The sequence below is a fragment of the Barbus barbus genome (assembly GCF_936440315.1).
Source record: "Barbus barbus genome assembly, chromosome: 45".
Taxonomy (NCBI): domain Eukaryota; kingdom Metazoa; phylum Chordata; class Actinopteri; order Cypriniformes; family Cyprinidae; genus Barbus; species Barbus barbus.
The window spans coordinates 10949751-10976829 of record NC_136723.1 but is presented as its reverse complement, the minus strand read 5'-3'; the positions used below and the strand labels follow the sequence as shown (position 1 = coordinate 10976829).

The following is a 27079-nucleotide window of genomic DNA, read 5'->3' as shown; positions in this document are numbered from 1 at the left end:
GTAATATTCTAATTTTCTGAGAGACTGAATTCTGGGTTTTCATTATCTGTAAGCCATAATCCTCAAAATTTCAACAAATAAAGGATTGCAATATTTCACTCTATGTGTAATGAATCTATATAATATATGGGTTTCACTTTCTGAAATGAGTGACAAAAAATATTGACATTTTTCACGATTTTCACATTTTTTGAGATGTACCTGTATATAGTGACCCTGTTTCAGAAACACAGAAGAAAATGTTGTGTAAACTCCAGTGAGTGAGTTTTCTTTCTCTTCAAAGAGTTTTCTTCCCTTTCTAAAAGGTTTTATAACAATCACTAATGCAGCCAGTGAGACTAATTTGTTCTCAACGCTTCATTTACGAAGGTCATTGGGTTAAAAAACATCTAGAAACAAAAAAGAACAGTGTCAAACCTTGATCAGGAGGAAAAACCAAACAGAGATCCACAGTGGTCTGTCAAAAATATCTCACTTTACTGAACTATTAAAACCGTAAATGGAGGTTGTGTATGATTGTCTGCATTAATCTCAGAGTCTGCCAACCAAGAATGGCATATGCCCAACAGAGACCACTGAGGATCATGAGAAATAACTTACAAGGTGTCGTTTCATTCACAAAACACATTCAATTTTCCCATGCAAACTCAAAGTCATTTTTTGTCGTTTTGTCAGTATCATGAATCCAGTTTCACACACATAGTTTAATACAGAGACCAAATACACATTAAACTTGTCTACATGGACCCGTATACACCATTTAATTTCAAAACTGTTAACATCTTAACCATTTTTGTCGTTTTTAATTAAAAGCTACGAAGGCTTCAGTGCATATCAGTGAACAGATGTTTGGAGGGAATGCTGACTCTCTCTCACACACACACACCACACACACTATCCCCTCTGCACACCCTCACAGGGTCATTAATGATATTCTTGCCACACCATTTAAACATGAGAGCAAACATTTACTGTGGTTAACAGTCCTCCTGCAACACCCAGGCTATTACCACAGCTGCTGCTTAAAGTGTGTGTGTGTGTGTGTGGCATGGCACCTGGATATGACCACAAAATGATGATTTACCTGTTTGTCTCTATATACGAATCAATATTCACGTGTACATCGGGTGTCCCACCTGGATATGTCAATGGCACCATTACATGTGCAGCTGTCGCACGACACTTGCGTCGACACTGAATTAAAGCTCTTACAACAATTAACCTTCCTCACACCTGTACTTGTCGCACCTTTTAACCAATTACCTGTCACAACCAAGCACATCTTAGTTTTTCTTTTCTCCTTTAACAAGTACACAGTGTTATTATCCTTTCGAAATGCCTCGAAAGATCAAATAAATGTCAGGTCATAACTAATATTTTCAGAGATTGGATGATTGCTTTTAATAGAGCCAAAATGAGAGAAAACACGTTCGAACAACACTGCTAATTAATGAGCTATTTCAAACGATTTTAATCATGCAGTTAGCAGACAAATCCTGTTGGGCAAAGATTATTCAGTATTGATGCTAGCTTGAGATTTAGTTTAATTGTAGACACCTGTACATTAGTTTTAGACAATCTATTAAGTTCTGGTTCTACAAAAACATCCATCTTAAATCTGACTATTTTTCACATCAGCATAATGTGGTGGTGGTGACTTGATTCAGAGGTTTATACTACAACCAAATTTATATAATATATATTCTAAATAGCATTAGAGATTAAAAGTGTGCATCCATTTGGGATGACTTCCTCTACACAAACTAGAGCTTTGGCTGATTGCTACAAAGCTTTTTACAATGTGACTACAAAGTAATACTATGCCTAGCCACCTAATTTTATCATAAGAATGGTTTCAGCCATTTGAAACTTGAATGTGCAAGGCGCCTGCTGTACAAAAACAGTCCATTACACTGCTTGAAATTGCAAACTGGTATTTATCATATTATTTAAATTCAGTATCATAATCATAAACACATTGGTTTGAAGTGCAAGTGGTTTTTCCGTTAAACTGCACTTCATTATTCTTCTAGTTATTTACTCAGCAGCCAATAAATTGGAAGTTTTGCACATTCATAGAAAATAGCTTCTACATTGCAAAATTAGGTAGATACTAACATATAAAATGGTGTACTTTACCATCATCAGCACAGTATAAACAAGAGACATTTAGCTGAAGATGCATTGCTTTTGGCATGTTTTGTATCTTGTATTTTGTGTATTTTGTACATGATTCACTCTTTTTGCCCAGTAGCTTCAATTGCAATCCCATATCATGCATTAATAACCCAACAACAGCAAAAGTACTGCTACACATTTATGATCCAAAACGTGATCCAAAAGGGACACGATTTAAGTAGGAAGGAATGTAAAAGCATAACAACAGTATGCTCCATCGGCTGCATTTAGCATGCCTTGGAGTGACAGGACAGTATATTTGATGTGCCAGTCATTGCTCCTTCAGCACTGTATTAATGCATATCACACATCATATTGTGACAGTTTCAAATGAGGTCTAAATGAATATCAGCTGTGACTGCCATGAGTAGATATAAGCACTGTTAGGGAGGAAATTAATTGATGGCTTAAAAAAAAGTGATATTTGTCATGCATGGAAATATTCTGAGCATGCCTCAAACAAAATCACCAGCGATTTTCAGTTTTTTTCAGTGTTTAATTCATTTCACAAGCAGAGTGTTTCTTTATTCCAACATAATTATTGACAGATTTTGTATGTGTGTTTTTAACTAGGCACGTGTAATGTCAATAGATTCAGCGCAACAATATTCTTCTCAACGAATTGTGTAATCAATTCCTCACCCTTTCTCTATCTGTCTCTCCCTCTCCATCTTTCGATTTGTCTGCTAAACAGCAAAGAGACATCTACAGCTCAGAAAATCTATAGCCTGTCTCACAATTCTGCCAAGAACACATTTCTGTCATAGCGCATTTGACACGATTACATCACAATAGACTAAATAAACACTTTGCGCATTTTCTCAGAAATACCAGACAATTTACACGCACACTGTCAGAGAGAAGTGTTTAAAGCTGGTGTGTGTATTTTTTTGGATGTCAACACACTCTCTGCTATCCCAGCTTATTTTGTAAAGATAAATATAAGAAAGACATTTGTAGGGTCATTTCCCTTACTATTTAAACACTTCGGCGTAATTAAATATTCCAGGTTCAAGTTAACCTCAATCGGCAGCACTTTACACGTTTTTGCTTTTAAGTCCTACAAAATAATGAACCACATTTACTTCCATTGTAAGTGCCATGCTTTAATCTTTTTAATGAAAACAGAAGACAAGTTTAAATGATAATTTTTTAGTAATTAACATTATACCACAGAAGCTGAGCTTAGCTGGTACTGAACCCTGAATATTTCTTTAATCTAAAACAATTTACATTATGAAGATGATTCACACTTATGCAACTAAACACATGTGCCCATTCGTAACCCTTCATGAATGCATAACACGGAGTTCATTCACATATCAAATGAATTACAAGTTGTCAGGGTGCTTTTTGTGTTGCTGTGGCATTAGGCGATTACAGATGAAAGATGTGCCCCTCTGGGCCCCGTGCCAACCCCTCCTCCGGCCATGACCTAATTTCCTCTTTCAACCATCTACTGCCTGACATGATGGGTCCTCGCTCTGTCTTTTTCCTGTCTCTTTCTGAAATGCTAATCTGATGTCAAAACTGACATTTTTATTTTTTTTCCCAGAGCTGCATTTGAGTTATTGCAGGCTGTGTAAATATTTATAAATGATAAAAGCGAAATCATTAACATGCCACTTAGACTCATCAACTTAACTAAAGAAGAGAACATAATGGCGTCGAACACAACAAAAGAAACAATTGATTTGTTCGCATTAAGATCTGAAAAGCCATTTTGAATGTCATCTGAAAGAGAAAAGCCATTGTGATGAACAAACGCTTTGTTTTGCGCCAGGCACGTACTAGCACATTAGTATTGTTTACATTGACTTGACCATTTTCTTATTAGTGGATCAATGGCATGGGGAACACACGCAGGGTGACTGCTGTTCTCAATCAAATGAGCTCGGAGCTTTACAACACAATGATCACATAAAGTGGTTTAAGGGCACCAGTGGTGCAGGCATTAAGTAATATTGAATTGGGGATGCAAGGGCGGGCAAGGGGGAGGAGGTTGAAACGATTACGTGGCAACTTTGTGCTCAGGGACCAAGGGGGAGGAGGTCTGTCGAGGCAGCCCAGGCCTGATGATTTAGTAATTTCTCAAAGTGGTGTAACACACTGCCTCTCAGGCCAGTCATTCCAGCACTAAGCAGCATTAATAAACACCCGCTACTGATGGCTCACTTCTATATGAGCGAGTCTGTCCAATGAAGTGGAACGAGTTTGATTTCAATGTGTCATTTGGGAATACCTGTACGAATTCTTCAAGCACCTCCTGGCAAATTGAGGACAAATTCCTTCTCAAATTGAAACCATCAATGGATTGTTGTGAAAGAAGGACAAGAAATAGAAATGGTGAGGCAGAGGAAGAGAGAGGGACCGTTTAAACGAAATTGGATAAAGAGAGAATAGGTGTATTGGATAAAAAGTAAGTTGGCTCTGATGTATTGTAAACGTTGATCCATACTGACAAACAAACACTGCTACATTTATGGGCCAAAATCACAACAGCAAGCAATCTGTGCAAAATGGATATAAATTCATGTTGAAAAAATAAATGCAATAAAGTTGGAGCTGTGGCATAGTGGTTTGTGTTGATGCGTTGGTGTTTATGCAGAAAATGTGATTCCTGCTTTTGTCATCTCCCCTTCTAGTTTTCCCATCTTCCTCGTAGTTTCCAAATGTTTTATGTATTCAATATTAATAATTGGGGTGGTGATGGCGCAGTGGATAAGACACATGCCTTTGGTGTGAGAGACCCGGGTTCGAATCCACTGTGAGACACCAATGTGTCCCTGAGCAAGACACTTAACCCCCTAGTTGCTCCAGAGGCGTGCGACCTCTGACATATATAGCAATTGTAAGTCGCTTTGGATAAAAGCGTCAGCTAAATGAATAAATGTAAATGTAATAATAATGGCAAAAAAACAGCCAGAAAAACACAACACAAAACAAAAAACTAAAACAAAAAAACAACAAACAAAAAAGCACAACACAAAACAACAAACAAAAAAACAAAACACCACAACATAAAACAAAAAAACACAAATAAAACCAAACAAAAAAAAAAAACCACAACTCAAAACAATAACTAAACGAAAAAACATTACAACCCAAAAGAAAAAACACAGCTAAAACAAAATGAAACCAACAATAAACAGTAATAATACATTTTAATTATTACAGCAAAACTGTAATTTCCTAAAAGACTTTACATTAGAATAGACCAAGATACGTTTGATTTGTCTAGCTGCACTGTTTCATTAAGTCCTGTGATCATCTCAGCTGCATGAATGAGAACGGAGCTGATTGTTGACATGCAGGATCTAGTTTAGGGTCTCCAGCTCTATGGGGTTCTAAATGGAGCAAGACGAGAGAGCATGAAGGGGACGTCTATGAGTCACAGATCCCAGAACAGTGAAGAGCGGTGAATGGGGATGTCACCCCTGGAGAACTGCGCCTGTGGTTCAGAGCGCTAGCGTGACAGCGTAAGCTGCTGACGGGCTCCTTTCACAGATTACTATAGTGAACATCCAACACAATGCAACAGCATCTGTAGGGGATGTGAGGGTAAAGCGTGCAAAGCTTTGTCATGTCACACTGTTGGGCTTGTAACAGCAAGAGCGATGCTGAAAGTCAGGATGACACTCTACAGATGTCCTGTCAAGACTGACAAATGAAACAATGGCGAAGGCCAATGTCGCCTTCAAGTGCTCCTGGGAAGCACAGAGTCATAAACACAATACTGAAGTAACTGTGAATGACAGCCAAAATATTAAAATAAAATTGTACCATAAGTGAATACACCTGCATACCCAATCTATGTTTAATTTATATATTTAGCTTAGTTTGCATCTACAAAATATATTAATTAAAATTTAAATAATAAAATAGAAAGACAGCACCTGCCGCAGTTATACCTACAGATATGTATATTATACCTGAAGAAAGCTACTTGTTAGCAGGACCCCAAGCAAAAACTAGATCCAATATCTAAATAGGTATAATTACAATTTCCAGCTAACAGCCTTAAATTCATACAGCAGTTTTACTAATAAACAGAACAATAATAAACATCCACACGGTAGGTTTGATCAGTCTGCCTAGATTATATGTAACAGACCAAAGCAGCTTGTTTAGTTTCAGCAAGGAGGCAGTCAAAATGAGTTAGAAATCTAGATGCCTTATTTGTAGCTAACTTGGCTGGTACATCCAACCCTTATTTCAAACATCAGTGAAGTTTGAAATTTCACTTCCAGCCAAATAGGACTTTCTACATATAATTACATACCAAGTCGGTAATATAAACTTACTCTGTAGTTAAAATGAGAATAATGTAAAAGTGATTACTATAGAAGTACAGTTAAACTTCAAACCTAGATCAGCTAATATTATTCTTTCATTTTTCATCTCAAAATGAGACAAGGTTTTGCTCAAGTTGGGTTTAATCTGTTTTTTAAACTAATGAAGCTTTTTTAGCAGAATCATCTTTCTTACCAAAATCCGTGACTAACATCTAAATATAAGTCTGAAATCTGTGACCTGAACATCTACAATAGTTCAGTTACATTTACATTTAGTCATATAGCAGACACTTTTAAGTGACTTCCAAAGTAGAACATGAGTTATGAGTTATTAGTTACATCCATCTTCAGCTTCACCAGATGACATGAACATCTTTAGCATGTACACATTATGACATCATTTCTATATGTGATGATTTCTGAACATTTATATTAGATTCTTCAAGTTGTTAACATTCTCAAAACAGCATCTTAAAGCAGTACCACATCACATCGGACAGTTGTCTCTTAAATTACACATTATACACTCAACTGTTTGGTGTATGATTATTTTATCATCCAACATCGGAGTCCAAGCCCCTTTTATTCTTCTACACATGGAAATCTACATATGGAAAGCTGCAACAGATGAGTGCATGAAGTGTCCAACATTCCACACCATTTTCTTTTTTTCAGTTAAATAAGTGCATGATCTGTGTATTTGAAGTGCACGTCATGTTGGAATTTTCAGTCTGAACACACTACTCACCATTTATACTACAAAATGACTAGTGCATAAGCAAGCAAATTCGGACACAGTTCACATCAGAAAAACAACAACCTATAAAACCACATCTACTTGAATCACAAACACACTCACAGAGGAACAACATAAAATCCAATACTGTGCAAACAGACCCAGGCAATTAGAGTCCAGAAAGAAGCAGTCTACAGACAATAATAAACCAGTCATTATGCCGCCACTGAGCTTTTCACAGCCAAACCAAACAAGCACTTCCTAAAAACAGCAGTTAAAAACACATTCACGCAAAGGCCGCAGTACAAGATTAACCTGGTCTCTTACCTCAAGAGCTTCCAGCGTCATAAATCCCGATATTGAGAATCCATCAATGATGTCCTCCTCAGCAGAGGTAGACTCCTTCCTCTTCCTCCTCGGTGGCCTGGGTCGTGATGAAGAGGAGGGGTTGGTGCTGTCTTCCCTCTCCGAATCTGAGGAGAATCGAAGCACGGTGCCCCGTACATGGTTATTCCTGATCCCATTAGACACGTGCTCCCGGTCTCGCACAGACCGAGACTTCCGTTTTTTCCGGATCCCGCTGCCCCGCGGGCCATCCATTTCACCAGATGACACACTCAACCGAACACTTCCTGTTAGGAGGCTCTCGGCCTGCGCTCAGAGGTGGATGCAGAACGATTCCCAACAAACACCTGTAATGGAAGGCTCAATAACTGTACTCCAGTGAGGGATGTGCAATTATCCAAATTCCAAATCTGGCTGATGCTATGTGACTTTGCTTGGAGTGCGATATGCACATGAGATTCCAGAAGGATAAATGCATATATCCACAAGCACAGAAATCCAAAATCGAATCCTGTTAAGGGTTGCCAAACTGGAAAGTATCCAAACTTCCAAATTCAGCCCACGTTTAAGGGAAACAAACTGGCAGATCACTTGAAGTGTCTTCCAACGGAGCTGTAACAGGTCTCCACATGGCTGTCCTCACGGACCCAACACTCTGTTTAAGTGCAGTCTGACACCCTCCCATCCTACAAGTCAAAGAGATAGAGAGCAGTTGTTTGAAATGTTCTCTCTGAGAGCCTTCCCAGAATCCCCACCCTTAGCTATACATAGGAATATATCATGCAGGCATATGAATAAAGCAATTTTCACAACACATTTGGACTCCCTGCAAGAGATCATCTTAAGATGCCTTCCTTTTGATCTAATTCCACAATGGCTACAGTCACTTTCACATTCCCTTCTTCCCAGATCTTACAGTTTCTTGAAAGAAAACAAAATCTATTGTAGGAAATTATTCAGAATGTGTTCTTGCAGATTAAATACATCATATAATGAGCCATTTACAGAGCCATTTCTCCTCCTGCACACTGTCATTATTCTGAGACTGCTATAACCGGAGACAGGAAGGGGGGGAAATTATTCATTTTTCTTAACAGAGCTGTGGATCAAGAAAAAAAAAAAATGTCATTTTCTCACAGCAATTTTTAGTTCAGCTGATTACACTGACAGAACATTTATGGCTGACTTTCCAGTCATCTTCTTATGCAGTTACATCTATGTACTTAAAACACCAACAGCCACAATCATTCTGCACTCTACTGATAATCTCTACTCAGGGTTCCTCTGTTTATTTTTCAATGTCACCAAACTATAGATAAACTCTGAAAACCTTGCTAAATCTTCCACACTCAGGGTTGTCAAAGTGGCGTTTTACCTGCAATTATTAACAGCAACTGAAATTATTCATGCTAGGCATTATTTTTCATCAATCTCAAAATAAAACAAGCATTGCTCGAAATATTAAATATTTCTGTCATTAGTTGTGTCAAATTGTGTGCTGCAGTTTGCAGCAGAATCATCTCCAGTCTGTCTGACATTTAAATATGTGACAAAAATATATGACCTGAACATCTACAATAGCTGCATTATGACATCATGATCAACAATCTTTAAATTCACCAAATGACATGAACACCTTTAGTAGCTACAACATCATAATCAGCTACAGCAAAAGCTTCAAATTAAATCACGTAAACAGCATCTACATTATGACATCATAATCACCTTCACTAAAACACTGACCTAATCAAGCATTAACATAAACACCATTAGATGACATTAACACCTATCTTTTCAAGACAACATGAACATTTACAGTCGCAACAATGACATCATAATCAATCAACTTTACCAAACCTGCAACTAAATTATGACATCATAATCAAGCATCAACTTAAACATCGACTGATGATATAAACATGTCATTCTATCAAAACTAGCCACCATAAATGTTAGTGTCTTATCCAGTGAAGTTTACAAGACACATAAACATAATAAAATCAAGCATCAACGTGAACTTCACAAGCTGACATGAACATCTACAGCAGCTACAGTGTGACATCATAGACACCCATCAACTTAAACTTCACTAGCAACCAACCTTCATCTGCCTTCAAAATCCACCACTACCAAATATCAGCATTGCTATCTGACTTTTTCGAATAAATGATGCATTCCAGAAACATTTTACCAACAGCAATGACCAATAGTCCAGGTGGGCTATTATTACAAAGCTATTACCGACCACATATCCCTTTAACCTGATGATGCCCTGTGCTGGCACTCCTGTCACACACGCGCGCGCGCGCGCACACACCCCAAATATATAAATGGTTTTAATGCATTTACAGTCCCTGCCAGCCCTCCCTTCACTCTCGCTGTCTTCCACGAGTCCTTTTTATCTCTCTCTCTCTTTCTCTCCGTCAAGAAATCTCACGCACCGTGGCCGGTCCAACCCACAGCAGCAGCAGCAGCGCCTGGCACTGCCTCCTTCAGCTCTAGATCCACCAAAACACAAAGCCTGCCTTCTCTCCTGCAGGACAAAAGCAACACATGCAAAGCCTGGCGAGTGGAGGAGGGCCGTCAGAGCGAGTCGTCGGCATTCGGAAAGCGCGCTGCTCTAGAACGGAAAACAAAATGTAATTTTTTTCCGCAAACAAATAAATCCTGCAAGGAAGCGACGCTGCTCCTCTCCGACAGTCCGTGCTTCAGGATCCCGGAGCGAGCGGGGACCGGGCGGATTGATACAGTACTGCCGCAGTGCCGCTTTACAGGCGATCCGCTTCCTCAGCGAATATAGTGCTGCGCTCTCTATAGAGAAGGCTCGGTTTAAATGCAGAAGATATTCCTTTTAGTTACTATATCTTATTAGACACTCTAAATGTACTTCAAAATACCATCCGTTCCCATTACACTGCCATCTCCGCTGATTATCAAAATAACGAAAACCACTGTATTCTGTATGGTACTGATTAGGCTACTAGATTGTTGTCTTCAATGAGGGTACGAATTAGGGTTTGACCGCCTCTATTTAAAGGCTTAAACGCCACATAAGTATGTCTTAAGACGTTTTAATTCGGACTTAATTCTACTCATACTATAAAGAACGTTTAGTAGTGTTTTTAAACGTTTAAGAGAACACAAAAGTTCGATTATAGGTAAGAACTTTTTAGCTGTTTACCAGAGGTGGTAACCATATGAGTGCTTTCCGTTTTCATACATTAAAATCTGCATACGGTCATAACTGGTCATATATAGATTTATTTATTACAGGAATATCGTTTATATAATATCGTTAAACCTTAAACTGTGTTCTTCAAAAATTACATAATTATATTAAATAGGCTACATTAGCCTAATACAGTAGCCTATGTTTTGTTACAGTTTAAATGTCCTTCAACATACCGTCCGTTCCCATTACACTGCCATTTTTCATGGATTATGAGAATGCGAATCATTGCATATTGTGTTGCTCTTATTACTTGACTGATGTATTAAATGGGAACCAATTAAATGCATTTGAATTGGTTTAAAACTTGCAACAGGGAACATTCTGCCAACCAAAAGAACATTTGCAAAATGTTGACAAAAATTCAAAACACTCTGCACACTGAATCTTAGCCAATTCAAGTAAGCTTTTTTACATGCAGACCAGAAAATACATATCTTTGACATATTAAGAAATCTTGCAGCCTATTTGTAGTTTACAAGCCTATTGTCCCTTTAGGTTCTTCCATCTGTCCAACCACATTGTGTTGATTCAGGCCTCATTAGCTCCAATGAATCAGTGAAAACAATCCTGAATTTATAGCATCTAAACTCGCTGGCTGCTAATCAGACTTTGTAATTGCACAGGCTATTAAATCTTCATTTGGCATCACATGGGTTTTCAACCAAAACATCCAGCTGAAAAGCAGCACAAGTTTCTTTTCAACCATGGCATCTGGCACAATGCATATGAAGGTGTTTTATCATAGCATGAAATTAATAAAAAAGTCACCGCATAGTCAAACACTTGTTCCCTTTTAACATTTTCAATGCCTTCAGGCTGTGCCTGACTTTCTATGCCTCTAACACGCAGCTATTAGGCAATTGGTAACTGCTATTAGGCAAAATGTACAATCAATTAAGTCTTCAAACAAATAATTTACACTTACATGTTTTGAATGGGTCAGATGTTGTTTCTCATTCTTTTATACTGTTTGTATTGCTCTTGTTATGTAACATGAAGAAGTTTTCCCTATAGGCCTATGGGGTGACCTTATGCACCCCTGCTATCAAACTGCACTGAAACTAGAGCCTAACTTTACTTATTCAAAATGTTTGTGTGGTCAAGAGAGGCACAGCAGATGAACTGGTGTCAGATGGAGACAGATCTGGGAGACAGCAGTTTTGATATGTGATTTAGTCAGGTTTCTGCAGGTTTTATGAAGGTAAGACTAATTTAAGACCTTTTTAAAGCCACGTAAAGGAATTTAAGGAATAAACCTTAATATGTTATCTAAAAGTAAATGTATGGGGAGCACACAATGAGGTGTATTAAAGTAGCAACACTTCAAAGTTTGAGAAAACAGCTTCCTATACCTATCTCCATTTTTAATTCATTAAAAAGGCTTGAAAACCTCAAACACTAGAATATGGAAACAACTTTTACTGTGGTAATTATTTTTGTCTAATTTTTCCAGTTCAAAAACATTCTTAAATCAAGATAAATTTAATGTAGAGTCTTGTTTTCTCTGAAATTAATCAAAATGCGTATGATTAAAACGAGCAAATGTGTACCAGTGGGCTCAGAAAAATCTCTTAACTCAAAGGCAAAACAGATATTTGTTTTATTCCCCCTCAATTTTATTCAATTTCTCAGAAAACAATACTTAATTTATCTTCATTTGGCATTTCAATATTTGTTTATATTTGTACTGGGAAAAAAAAGACTATTTTTGTGCAACATTTAATGCTAGGACTGTATGAATTTAAGATTTAAGGCCTACAGTTGTGGAAATTAAGATTTTTTTCAGACCCGCAGAAACCCTGTTTACAAACACAGAATAAAATTCTGTGTCTACAAGGAGCAGCATAGCATGAGTGATATCACCCACTTGATGTGTTTAATCCATCTCACACTCACTCCCCTTTTACACATCCTGATAGAAAACACACAACAATTTATTCACGCCACATTCATGCCTCATTAAAAAGAGCACAATGCAATGCTTCAAGCAAGTATGACTCTGCAACACTTTCCACCATGTAAACTGTCAAGCATCAAGATATGGATTTTCTACGAGAAGTCCTGCAGTCCTGGGAATTTATTCAGCTAATACAGTGTGTTCTAAAGAGTGGTGACGGTACAATACCAGGTATATTTATATAGCATATAGAGTCTTTGACTCTACACTCCTCTGCCTGTGATTAATAGTAAATATGTGCGAGAAGAGAGGAAAAAGAATGTTCCTTCTTAAAATCGCAGCATTCCGCATCTCTATAAAATTGATTTTTAAAGCAACAATTGTCTCAGAGCATAACACGCATTACTTAATCAATTTCCGTGCAATCAGGCCAATATTGTCCTCACCCCCATCATTAACCAAATACCTCATTTGCACTTTCAATAGCTATAAAGATTTTTCATTGTTTCTGGCACCCAATCGAGAGTCACTGTAACGATTTGCATGCTGTGTATCCATAGTGTTTTTATCGATGTTGTCTGAAATAACAGAGTGAGCTCTTCTATCTGCTCCCCTGGTGAGAAGGGATGTAACAGCTGTCTCCTTGACACCAGATGGGCGGGTCTGATTTTGTCATCCATTTGTGAGCTTTTAATTACTCAGTAAAACACTCTAAATAGGCTAATGAAAAAAAAGCAGATGAAAGGAAACCATTTCCTGTTATATTCACATATTAATCCATTTCTAATTATTTCATATTTTGATTCCGACAGCATAATAGATGTCCCCATCAGCATCCCCATTTAAAAAAAAAAGTTTATTACTGTATAAAAAGGCATGATTTTACACTCATTTACAATAAAATATTGTATAATTGCATGTAATGCATATAGCACATTCAGATCGATGTCAGCTACTACTTTTTTCTTCTTTTTGAGATATTGTTATATTGCAAAAACATAGGCTTATCCTCCTGAACTGATAACACACTCGGAAGATCACATACACACTATGCCAACATATGTTTATATAGTGGCAGATATGCTTGCCTTCGGAAAGCTTGTTTATTTCTAGCCCCAATGTAGTCATAACAACTGCAAAGCATAACAAGTGTATGTGAAAGAGAAGTTACTTTATTCCCCAGCCCCTACAGACAAAATAATTACCAGTGTTCAAACTCAAACTAACAATAATGCTTCAGTGATGTAAGCATTTCCTCAAAATTATAAGAGACAGGAAGCTGAGTACCGTTCATAATACTTCTAATGGACCATTTACACTTCTTTAACAGAACTAACTTCTAACTGTCTACTTTTAAAGTGAAGTGAAGTGACATACTGCCAAGTATGGTGACCCATACTCGGAATTCGTGCTCTGCATTTAACCCATCCAAAGTGCACACACACAGCAGTGAACACACACACACCGTGAACATACACCCGGAGCAGTGGGCAGCCATTTATGCTGCGGCGCCCGGGGAGCAGTTGGGGGTTCAGTCGTGGTATTGAGGGTGGAGAGAGCGCTGGACATTCACTTCCCCCAACTACAATTCCTGCCGGCCGGGGACTCAAACCCGCAACCTTTGGATTACAAGTCCGACTCTCTAACCATTAGGCCATGACTTCCCCAGACTGATAATGTAGGTTTGGATAAATTCTGCATTACTGTACATCACTTGCTCACCAATTTATCCCCTATAGTGAATGGGTGCCATCAGAATGAGAGTCTAAACAGCTAATAAAAACTTCACAAGAATTCCACACAATTCCACTCAATCAATTAACATCTTGTGAAGCAAAAAAACCTTCTAGTTTTTAATAAACAAATCCATCTAGATGTTTTTAACATCAAATTGTTGAGTCATTAAGACCTAATACAGCTTTCTCTTAAGTCACCTTGTCTGAATCAGAAGCAAAATATGCTAATTTTAATTTTGGGTGAACTATTCCTTTAAACATGGACTTATAGCAAAGGCTACTAAAACAGAAGTAACTAAAAGACCTTGAGTTCTGATCAGGAAAGACTGTTAAAATGAAATAAAACAGAAACCACAACCATAAGAGAGAGTAATCCGAACAAATGTCAATCCTCTAGAGAAAAAAACTACTCAAGCAGCTGCAGCTATATAAAAATCCTCAAGAATCAGTTATTTTACTGCAGTCCCTTGGCTCAGAATCTTCCAGACACCTATCAAACACACTGACAGTGCAGATGAAGTCTCTGCTCTACAGCCCAGAGGAAAACATCACATTGCAGACAATTAAAGGTTTACCACACACACACAACAGCACCATTCAAAATCAAACACCCAACTCATGTAACCTTATTATCAAAAAAAAAAAAAATCTGAAAATTCTGTCATTTACTCACCATCATGTCATTTCAATCCCAAACTACCCCTTTAAAATCTGTCTTTATGGTTTAAATGCCACTCATTCCTCTTGCTCCGATCCCTGCCTGCGCTGACAGTCACACTGTAACACATGGACCTCTGCCAGCATATTATTACCAACTTTAACAGCCATCTGTGTCTCTGACTCAGGGGATGAGGTTTTGATAACTCCCCTGTCATTCTCTCCACCGTGACAAATACATATATATGTGCTGTATGTAGAGACCTGTGGGGATATCATTGTAGCATTCATATAAACAAAGCAATATTTATTCGTACAGTTTTCAAAAACAGTTTTCAGAGTGCTGACAACAAATTGCTATTTATGTTGATCACATCTCTAAAGTGACATGTGGCACAAAGGTGTAAAATCTCCCAACACCAAACATGTTTATATGAAATCAAACATTTAAGTGAATAAAAGAAGACTGTAAACATATCAGATTTTTCTGTCTGCATGTTAGTAATGCGAATAAACACAATCCATCACCACTTTGTCTGATGTGTCTTGTCTTGTATATTCTGTGAAATACTAGCACACATGAAAGAAATAGCTATTATTACAAATGCATGCTGAACATGATTTGTTGCCATATGCTGCAAAAATCAGCAAAATGGCATGACAAATTATTTTTAGTGCAGTTTACATAAATTTAACTAGAATTTCTAAAGAAAATGTGAGTAGTGCTTGCTCATGCAAAACTCGTCCAACTTGAGTGGTTGCTAAGACTTTGCTATGCATTTGCTACAGCATTCTGGGTCAGACTTTGAATGCGTGTTTGTTTGACAACAGCCTTGTTCAAAGGTTTTGAGTGTTTTTTTGTTTTGTTTTTTTTAAATACCCTTTAATATTTTTTAAATATACAGACAAAGAGAACAATAGCTACAACAAAAGATGGATGGATGGAGAAAGAACAGAAATAAAGGACAGATGGATGGACGGACAGACAGAAGGATGGACAGACAAGCAAGATGACAGATATAGAAAAGATGGATGGATAGATAATAGATGAATAGAATAGACAGAACAGAAAGACTGACAGAAGGATGGATGGATGGATGGAGAAAGAACAGAAATAAAGGACAGATGGATGGATGGGCAGATAAGCAAGTTGATAGATATAGAAAAGATAGATAATAGATAGATAAAGAGACAAATAGAATAAATAGAACAGAACAACTGACAGAATGTTGTATGGATGGATGGATGGATGGACAGACAACCAAGTTGATAGATATAGAAAAGATGGATGGATAGATAATAGATATATGAATAAATGAATAGAATAAATAGAACAGAATAACTGACAGAATGATGGATGGATGGATGGAGAAAGAACAAATGGATGGACAGACAGACAGACGGATGGACAGATGAGCAAGTTGATAGATATAGAAAAATTGGATGGATAATAGATGGATGAATAGATGAAAAGAACAGAACGACTGACAGAATGATGGATGGATGGAGAAAACAAAAAGAAAGGACAGATGGATGGAGAGACATGGATGGACAGACAAGCAAGTTGATAGATATAGAAAAGATGGATAGATAACGAATAGATGAATACAATAGATAGAACTGATAGTATGACTGACAGCATGATGGATGGATGGATGGATGGATGGACGGACGGATGAATGGATGGATGAATAGAGAAAGAACAGAAATAAAGGACAGATGGATGGACGAATGGACAGACGGATGGACAGATGAGCAAGTTGATAGATATAGAAAAGATGGATGGATGGATAATAGATGAGCAGATGTATAGACAGAACAGAGCAACTGATAGAATGATGGATAGAGGGATGATAAAGAAGAGAACAATTGATTGATGGGCAGGTTGATAAATATTGAATAGATGAAAAATGAATAGATCAACAGATCGATGGATTAAATTCATTGATAAATTGATAGCACAATAGATTAATTAGATTGATAGGCCTATTGATATAACAACTGATAGAATAATAGAAAGAATGAAAGTACAATACCAACTTCCTGTGATACCAACTACCAATCAGTTCAACACAGTTAAGAAATTCTAGTGCTACATCTTTGATGCAATATTTAGTTTGCATCTGGCTGCATTAAATCAGCACAGACCAACAAGTCTTCTTGTCTAGAAATCTGGGTTGACGGGTGATCTATAAAAGCCTGCCTTTGTTTCACTAAGTAAAAGACAAAAAGTTAAATGGGTAAAACAGCTTCCCCAAAACAGTGTGAGGGGTGAACGAGAAACATTCAGTGACCCTACTGCGACCCTACTGCCTGTCATTCAGCGAATCAACACTGCTCCATTACCTCCTGCACCCTCTTGTCAAGATTACAAAAAAGCTTTTACTTCAAATGAATGTTTAAGAGTTTTCCTCGCAGGGCTTTGGGAGGGTGAAGTGGAGAGGGGAAGGCGGGGGAGAAGAGCAGAGGATGGATCGTGGAAGAGAGGTACAAGTGCTATGTTTTTATTTTGCCGTTTTACAGCATGGCAGGAAGTTCGTATTACTCTGCTTCCTGTCGTACATGCTGCACTGGATCTGCTGAATGTCCAATAACAGAAGGGCCATTAGCTCAAAGCATGTGTCGAGGGGCCGTGCGCACGCAGGCGAGCTGAAAGAGACACAGATCAGCCTCCGAAAACTATTTCTCTTCCCTGGCACTGCGACATTCAGAATACACAAATTACAGAGAGACGTAAATACGGCATATTATCTCAACCACCATCTTGAAAGCACGCACACACGTAGCCCAAGCAGACTAATTGTTCCTTTTAAGAGGCAAAATGAGAACAGTATCTCATTGTGCAGGCAGAAGATGGAGAGAGAGGAACGCAGAGAGAGAGAAATAGAGGGATCTCTCCGGAATACGAGGCAGGGATATTTTCCAATTATTCAGCCTTTCTCTGCTTTCCCAGAGGGCAAGCTCTGGAGCGCGAGAGAGGCAAAGAGAAAGTCGCACTCATTTATTAGTATTAGGGGCCTCTTCTGTTTTTCCTCCAAGGCCTGTGGTCCCAACACAGTGGCAGAACACACACATGAACACATGTACAGTACATGCGCGCATGCACGCACGCACACACACAGAAAAACTTAGAGAAGTGCAGGGTGGCAAAAGGAAATAGAAAGACATAAGGGGAAATTAGGAAAACCACAGAGGTACACTGGCCCCAAAAAAGTATTTGGACACATAAGTTACACTCAAAATATATGAAGTTCTTCAGGCAATAAAATCATTTTATTTTGAAGAAAGATAAGTAAACTCATAATATATTACAATATAGTACAATATATTGTATATATAATTTTCTTGAGCTTTTGGATATACTGGAAGAAAAATAACATACAAATGTGGATATTTCGTTTTTTTATATTAATTATATATTCTATTATTATTATTATGAAAATTTTACTTTATAAAAGTAAAACAATTTATCATCATCATCATCATCATCATTATAATAGTAATAGAAAAACTATACTGAATATATAGTTTCCATTTTCATTGAGCTTTTCAAAGATACTTCACACTGTAAGAAAAATAATATTTAGATTTTTAAAATCATAAATGACAATAAGATTATATATATATTTATAAAAATAAAAAAATGATCATCATCATCTTTATTTTAATATTATAATTACTATAATAATAATAATAATAGAAATACATAATACAATTATTTAGATAATAGAAGTACACTATACTGTATATATAGTTACATTTTTTCTTTGAGCTTTTCAAAGATCTTTCACACTTTAAAAGTTTTTTTGTGAAATGTACTTCAATATTCTTGACAAATAATTTTTTACAATATGTATGCGTGTGTGTACTGTATATGTATATAACAATAATATTTATTATTATAATGAATAACAAATTACATAATTACAATTTTAAATATAATATTATTAATATCAATTTAAAATACATTATTATTTATAAAAACAACAATAACAATAGTATGATTATAAATAACAATAATAATGTGTTCAAAATGTAGACAATGACTGTTACACAAGCTGGCAAAAAGTCATTACAGAAAGAGCTCATAATTATTTGCAGATGTCCCTTGTTTTGATAATATTTATACACTGAAATTTATTTGTAAGTACTTTTTCAGAGCCACTGTATATGCAGAGAGAAGTACAGTTAAAGACTCTCAGTCTCACACTCAAAGCTACAGCACTGTTGTTTGTGATTTGGCAACGTGTCACTCGCTTATTACCGAGTAACATTAACACTCATGCAGGCAGCCAGCTGCTTGAATACCGAAGACACACTGTTCACATTCACATTAGCGAACACAATAAGTATACAACATGCTGTCGACATTCACAGTTTGCTTTCACCATCCGTTCATCCATTCATGCCATCATCCTTAGTTTTCGTGCCTCTTGGAAAGCTGTTGCATTCAGTGGTGCTTTCAATGTGCCCAATAACAAGCATTTAAAAATGACAGGCAAGAATGTTAATTAATTCTTCACACATGAAAGAAAAGGAAAATGATTACCTGTCACTAAACAATAACTGCTTTAGAATGTTAAAAAATTTATTAGAAAATACAGCATTTCAGCCATGCCAATATGCACAATATAGTAACCACTAAGACGTAAAATGTATGTTTATGTTAGAACTGTATAGGATATTTTTGAGATAGGTGTGTCTTCCTGCTCTCTGAGAGCTGGTCTGTTGGACTCATCTGACTGTAGTCAGTGCCATCTCTAGCACTGCATGTTGGCATGACTGTGATGTAGGTTATTACATTACCTCAATGACTGCAGCGGCTGCTGTACAGAGATGAAGCAATACATCAAACCTCCACTATCTCACCCGACCTGCAGCTCACGGACCACTTCCCTTTCAGCACTCTGCCTTTCTATCTGTGTAGACATGCATCTATCCATCAATCCATCCATTCATCAGTCTGTCCATCCATACATCCAACCAAATAGTTCTTTTGAAAAAGAGAATTAGCATCTTTGGGTAAACTAGTTCCTTCGGGGGCGTTTTTCCAACACGTTTTTGTAAAAATTTTTTTACAAAAAAATAAATAAATGCACATTGTTACATTTTGTTAGATTCATGCTTAATAAAATAAAATATAAATTGTAAAAAATTTTATTTATTAAATTGCCTTTTTTTAGTAGGTCACACTTTTATATTAGGTGGCCTTAACTACTATGTACTTACAGGTGCATCAAAAATAAGTACACTGTACTTGTTGTGTTCATATTGTATTGCAAAACACTTACTGCTATTGAGGTGGGATATGGGTAAGGTTTGGTGGTATGGGTGGGTTTAAGGGTGGGTTAAGGTGTGAGGGATAGATCAACAGTTTAATTATAAATGTAATTACAGAAATTAATTACAGATGTAATAACATGCAGGTATTTATATAAGTACAATGTAAAAACGTATATACACAATAAGTGCATTGTATCAAATTATTAATTTAAATGTAAGTACAAGAAGATGATTTTGCAGCAAATCACAGTGTTTGAATGACATATTAACCATCTATCAATTTACATGTTCTATGTTTAAGCAGAAATTGAGCTCGCTTCATTGAAAACTAACCAAGTACAAATAAAACAATTGTGTTTTCTGAGAATCATGTTCCTTCTTGAAATAAATCAATGTGTGCTGGACAAAGAAAGACAATATTCAGTTATTTATTAATTTCCTCATGTCTCACGGCAGACAAGATGCTTTATTTTATGATATCTCATCTATAAATAGAGACAGTAACGGAAACAGCAATAGGAGAGAAGAATAAACAAAGCACCTTGTAGAGAAGAGGTGACATCCTGATACAAGACTCATTTCTGCAGGTAAATAATTTTCCAGAGAAAAATGTGTGTCGCTGTCATTGGCTTGTCAGGCCTATTGTCCTTGAGCAATGATGCTGCCTGCTAGCATTTCTGAGGGAAAAAAACACCCATAGCACGACAAGAAACAAATTGCACTGTCGATCTGAATGAATTGAGTGGACAGAAATCACAGGTTTCCTCCACTAAACCTTTGACTGAGCTGCGGTTGTGAATTGCTTTGATACATGCCGTAAATCAACGAATCGGATGGATTTTTGCATCCAGAAAAAATGGAGAGAAGACCCGGCACATTTCAGCAGTAGTTTCCACCCGAGAGAGTGCACTCTATGTGTGCGTGCCGAGGAGGAGTTCAGGAAGAGTCAGAGAATTACAGGCTATCATAGCCAAGTGGGTGTCAAATTATCCTTTCAGTGCATTTACACCATCACATGTTCCTCTGTGTGTGTGTGAGAGAGTGTGTGTGGCACCTAACCCAGCTGCATCTCCACAGTAATGAGCTTCACTGAAGATGGAGAGAGGGTGTGAGAGAAAGACAAAATCTGTGTGTGTGTGTGTGTGTGGGGGGGGGGGGGGGGGTAGAGTGAGAAGAATTATAGCACAACACCAGCATGTCAATGAGCACCAGCTATGAACATGTATTCTGATGGCCAACTTGCTACTGACAAGTGACTATACTTTATATATACCCAATTCTGTTTTATTTAAATGTATATATTAAAAAAAAAACAATTCTATAATTCGTTTTGAAATAATTTCTGAAAAATCACTGTTAATTCCCTTAATTTTCCCTTTGCTTCAGTATAATATACACTTTTGGAAACACTCAATTCAGATAATAAATTGAATGGCCAATTTATTACATTGACAAGTGATTATACATTGTACATAACTAATTTGATTTAAATGCATATATTTTTGGAATAATAAAAATTAAAATGAAATGTGTTAATTTTTTATTTAAATAAAAATAAATGTAAGTGTATAATATATATATATATATATATATATATATATATATATATATATATATATATATATACACACACACATACACTGATATATATATATATATATATATATATATATATATATATATATATATATATATCACTTTATATATCATACACTGGATATACTGTAAATGGCAATACTGATATTCATGCTAATAAAGCTGTGTTGACTGTATATGTGTGTCTGAGAGAAAAAAAAAAGTGAGAATATAACACTTGTCTGTGACCACATTAACATCTCTGAGTTCACTGTTGGCTTCCCTTGCATCATGCGTCAGGGCCCTGTGTGTGAGCATCTCCTACAGCCCTGTTCAACAAACAGAGTATGTGTTACTGCTGAGAAAAGATGAATTCAATAAAGAATTTTCTATTAGAACAAAGAAATAATAAAACAAAGCGAGAATAAAAAAGAAGTCTGTAAAACAATACAACATAAAGGTGTATAGAACAACTACAAATGTATGATGCCATTTTGACAATAAGGAGTGAAACCTTGTGTGTGTGTGTGTGTGTGTGTGTGTGTGTGTGTGTCTCCTGATGTTCTGTGGTCTTAGATTAACATCTTTAAATCTTGTGTTTTCATTAATCTTGTGGATAAAATAGACTTAAACCTGTGTTGTCATTGGATTCTGGATAACGTCAGTGTAAAACTACATGTAATTTATTAAGCATCAATAATTGAAGTCACTTCAATCACATCTAACGATTTTCTGTATATAACTACACACTATAACCACTGTCTGTTTTGTATGATATTACTTATAAGGAATTTAAAAATGATCGTCTCTTTCTCCACAGCCTCCATTTAAAAAATGGCCAAACTAGCCAACTAGGCTGTTCAATTCATACTGAGGTAATGAACTGAAACATTATCCAATTTTCATAATGGTTTTCAATGACCCTACAAAAGTATTTCACTTCTCTGTTATATAGCGTCGTATTAAACAGTTCAGCTTTTAATGCAGACCTTACATGGCCATAAAGAATCATTTAAGATGATGGCCTGACATAAGGGAGAGCAAACTATAAAGTTCAAAAGTGGAAACATATGGCTATCTGAAATTTAATGTGTATTCATAAGATAAATGAAGCAGAGTGTTAAAGCAGCACTGTGGCCTTTAAAGAAAATGGAAGTATACTGCTCGTATAATTTTAAGAATTTGGCATTTAAAATGAAACACACCTCTAGTGGTGTACATTAGATCAACCTTTTTTGTTGGATTGTACTTTTTTTAAGTAGAGTGATCATTTTATTTAATATGAAAGGAGTCTTCAAATGTTTTTTGTTGTCACAGCTTTTTTACAGCCAGGATTAGTTTCTTTTCTGTTTAAGTAGTGAGATTGGTTTGCAGGTCCAATAAGTTTATTAGTGACTTCATAACAAGCAGAGTGGTGTTTGTTTTATAAAACCTTAAGGTGAGACACTTAACCTCCTGCCAGTGTAAAAGGTGCCCTTAAAAAGGAGGCAGTCACATTTGTGTCGGCTCTCATTTGAAGAATGGGACACATCTGAAAGCTTTTATTGTTATCTTTTAAAAGGCCATTGTCCTCTCTCTCCAGGCCTCCATCAGCACTATAAAAATGACAGCAAGTTGACGTTACAGAGATTTAGGGCAGACGCAGCAGGCTTGGTTTGCCTTCTCTTCCCCTCTAATGAGTACAGTTTGTAGTCTCAGAGCTCTGGGCACACGAAGACTCTGATAATGAGAGAAACAGCTGCTGGGGAAATCCCGTCTCGCCCAGTGTCATTCAGGTCTGCCTCGTGCATTTCCCAGCTATGCTCTCTGAGGGCGCACTTCAAATTACTCTATTCTTTATAGACTCATTGGTGGTGTTTTCTAAGGCAAGAATCATAATTACTAGTTAGGATTTCAAATAAACCACTAAATGTTAGACTTAAGGGTGTAACTTGTGCCACATCATTTGTTCTACAGGCATGAAGAACACTTCAAATCATACAGTTTGTTGAGGAGAAGTGAGCTAGTACTTGCCTGGCAGATGAGAAACCAGGCAAAACAAAAAACAAAAAGCAAAAACAAAACAAACAGAGCAAAAACAAAGCAAAGCAAAAATCAAAGCAGTGTAAAAAAAACAAACAAAAAAAACAAAAAACAAACAGAGCAAAAACAAAAAGCAAAACAAAACAGCCTACTCTTAAATTGGAAAATTCTTACCAAAGAGGGTTTTTTTGTGTACTCCCATCGCTCAAGCCTGAACACCAAACTCTGGTTACTGTAATCAGCATCCCTCTGTCAAAGCTGCATTCAAGGTCCTCAGAGGTCATTCTTCCTCCAGACAGAAAGATGGTTAAATTGGCTGCCCCTTCACGATGCTCGAGGAATACAATACAATCTCAGCCACCCTGCAGATGCAGGAAGGTTAAAGAAAACATGATTCATAACAGTAGAACCAACTTACAAGTTACTATATATATATAGTATATGTTCTCTCTTTGTTTCTCCTATACATTTAAGCTGATAAATTAATAAGCCTTATAAAAAATAAACTAGAAGAATAGCTCATTAAAACTTTATCTAGATAGTCAATTGCTTGCAGAGGCCATGAATGGTAACTATTAAACTGTTCTGAGCATCATCTTCACTGCTGTAACTGAAAATATTACTTTACTGGGCTTTGAAATGTTGCGAAAGTGTCTTTGTAAATAAAGCATATATATTTTATGCACTATAAATATTTTATAATATTTTAAGCATTATATTTTATAAAAGGATTTAAAAAAATAAATAAATAAATCTTTCCAAAGTCTATAACAACATGATAAAATTTAATTTTTATATTTAAAAAAGTATCACAGATTTGGCTGTGAACGTAAATCGTACAGGGCTCTTTGCTGAAGGCTCTGTGTGTGTCTTCCGGGAATATTTAGGCCCACCTCTGAGACAGGCACTCATTAGTAAGGGCAGTGAAATGAAAGAATAGCACCTCTCTCTATCTCCTCTTCTCTTGCAGTGATCATTAGTGGAGAGAGGAGGAAAGCGGAATTGGTGCTGGGTTGTGAGTAGATCTGTCACAATAGTGCCAAAGCAGCTCTCTGCTCTGGGACCATCTCCTGCTAAATCAGTAAGAGTGCTAAACTGGGCTAAGATAAGACACCAGGACACACACTTGCTCAAAGCATGCATTCGTTTGGAAATTATGCAGAGTTTATGCAGAGAGTATATGCATATAGGGTTTGGCTCATATAGTGTACTTTTATAATGCTTTAGGGTGTTTTTTTAAGCTTTACAGCCACTAGCCCACATTCATTTTTACTTTATGGAAGAGAGCAGCTTGAACATTCATCAATGTATCTCCTTTTGTGTTCTACTGAGGAAAGAAAGGAACAACATGAGGCTGAATAAACAATAACCGACACTTAGTTTCTGGGTAAACTATCCCTTTAAAATGCTGTTGTGAGTATTTCTCGAGTGAGAGAAAGAAAAATAGAGAGAAACAGCGATAGAGAGAAATAGAGAGAAAGCTCCATTAACAACACCAGTTAACAAACACGCGACAAAAAGCGACACTATTTTTCTGGGCCTTGCAGTGAAAATTAAAATGTTCCTAAAGTCTCATCCCCAAAAATGTAATACAAATGCTGTCTCAAAATCTCATTTTACATGCAATTCAATGCAGTTGTACGCTGACAAATGGACAAGCCGATCAGATTTGGTGACAGACGTATTTTTCCTCCCCTCAGTAGCTTTGATTTCATTTCACGGCGCTGAATGAAATGTGAGTCAGATGCTTGAACATCATCTATCACAATTCAGTATGTCAACGGCGGCCTGATACAAATTCTCATTTGTTTGATGGCCACAAGCAAATGCATTCAATTAGTTGCAATGAATGGTGGGGCTGACTCTGTGCCGCTCACACGCTGGGCTGTCTGAGCGACAGTCTCTCACAATGGTTATCACAGAACCTTTCTTCCTGCCCTTTTTATGTCAGGCTTTGAATCAGACATTGGCCTACTCTTTTGAAATTATTTGAGATATATTCACACAGTTATGCCACTTTTTCAAGCAGTATTTTAGGGAAAAACATCTTATTCAGTTAAGTCGTGGCCTAATGGTTAGAGAGTTGGACTTGTAATCCAAAGGTTGTGGGTTCGAGTCTCGGGCCGGCAGGGATTGTGAATGTCTAGGGGGAGTGAATGTCTAGCGCTCTCTCCACCCTCAATACCATGACTGAGGTGCCCTTGATCAAGGCACCGAACCCCCAACTGCTCCCCGGGCGCCGCAGCATAAATGGCTGCCCACCGCTCCGGGTGTGTGTTCACGGTGTGTGTGTGTTCACTGCTGTGTGTGTGCATGTTGGATGGGTTAAATGCAGAGCACGAATTCAGAGTATGGGTCACCATACTTGGCAGTATGTCACTTCACTTAACCAACAAATGTGCAAAAATTGTACTTTTAGGGGTAAAACAGCTTGTCACTGGGGCAGTAGCATCAAAGGGAAATCTCTGTACCTTTTAAACCCCTAAAAAGGCTCACAGTAGTACCTTAAGGGTACATACTACTAAATAATGCACCTTTTGAAGGTAAATAAGGTGAATAATATAATATTTATATAATTTATACTATTTAATTATATAGTTATTTATTATTTTTTTAAAAGCAGTAGCAAGTAGCAAGGCTTCATGACAAGAACAAAGTAAAACATTTAAGATTAATCAAGAATAATATAATATAATAAGTGAACAAGGATACTAAATTAGCATATGCAAAAGAAAAGGTGCTATCATCAAGCAATTTATTCATAGTATACACTACTTTGCTTTCGCACATATGGTTTCTTTTCTACACATATTCCCTAGTAAACTCTAAATGACCCAGGAGACGTCCCTGTGGAACACCACCATCATATATATTATTTATGACAATGGTTGTGTAAGGATGTTATTGCAGGATTTATGGAATAAATTATGAGGTTGTATTTAGAGCATATTGTTCAGCTAAGCCATATTGTATGTGTATTAAATCTCCTGCTTTTTCTTCTTCATCAGTCCTTCACAGGTGTCAGTTACACACTCACTGTGGAATTTGACTTCGAAGCAATTTAATGGAAATGCTGACCCAAAGCAGTACCCTGAGAGATGAGTAAAACAAAACCTTGTTCCA

General features: G+C 36.9%; 1 protein-coding gene across 1 annotated transcript in view; it reads right to left on the bottom strand.

Annotated features, from left to right (window-relative positions):
- The window catches only part of LOC306864506 (autism susceptibility gene 2 protein homolog), a 390386-nt gene extending 380109 nt beyond the window's left edge, over positions 1 to 10277 (bottom strand). Inside the window, exons 1-2 of the mRNA XM_079408550.1 lie at positions 9996 to 10277; positions 7537 to 8240 (exon numbers count right to left, since the gene is read on the bottom strand). Of these exons, the coding sequence (XP_079264676.1) occupies positions 7537 to 7809 (273 nt within the window). The 5' untranslated portion in view covers positions 7810 to 8240; positions 9996 to 10277. The remainder of the gene's footprint in view (positions 1 to 7536; positions 8241 to 9995) is intronic.
- Between the last annotated feature and the right edge of the window lie 16802 nt (positions 10278 to 27079).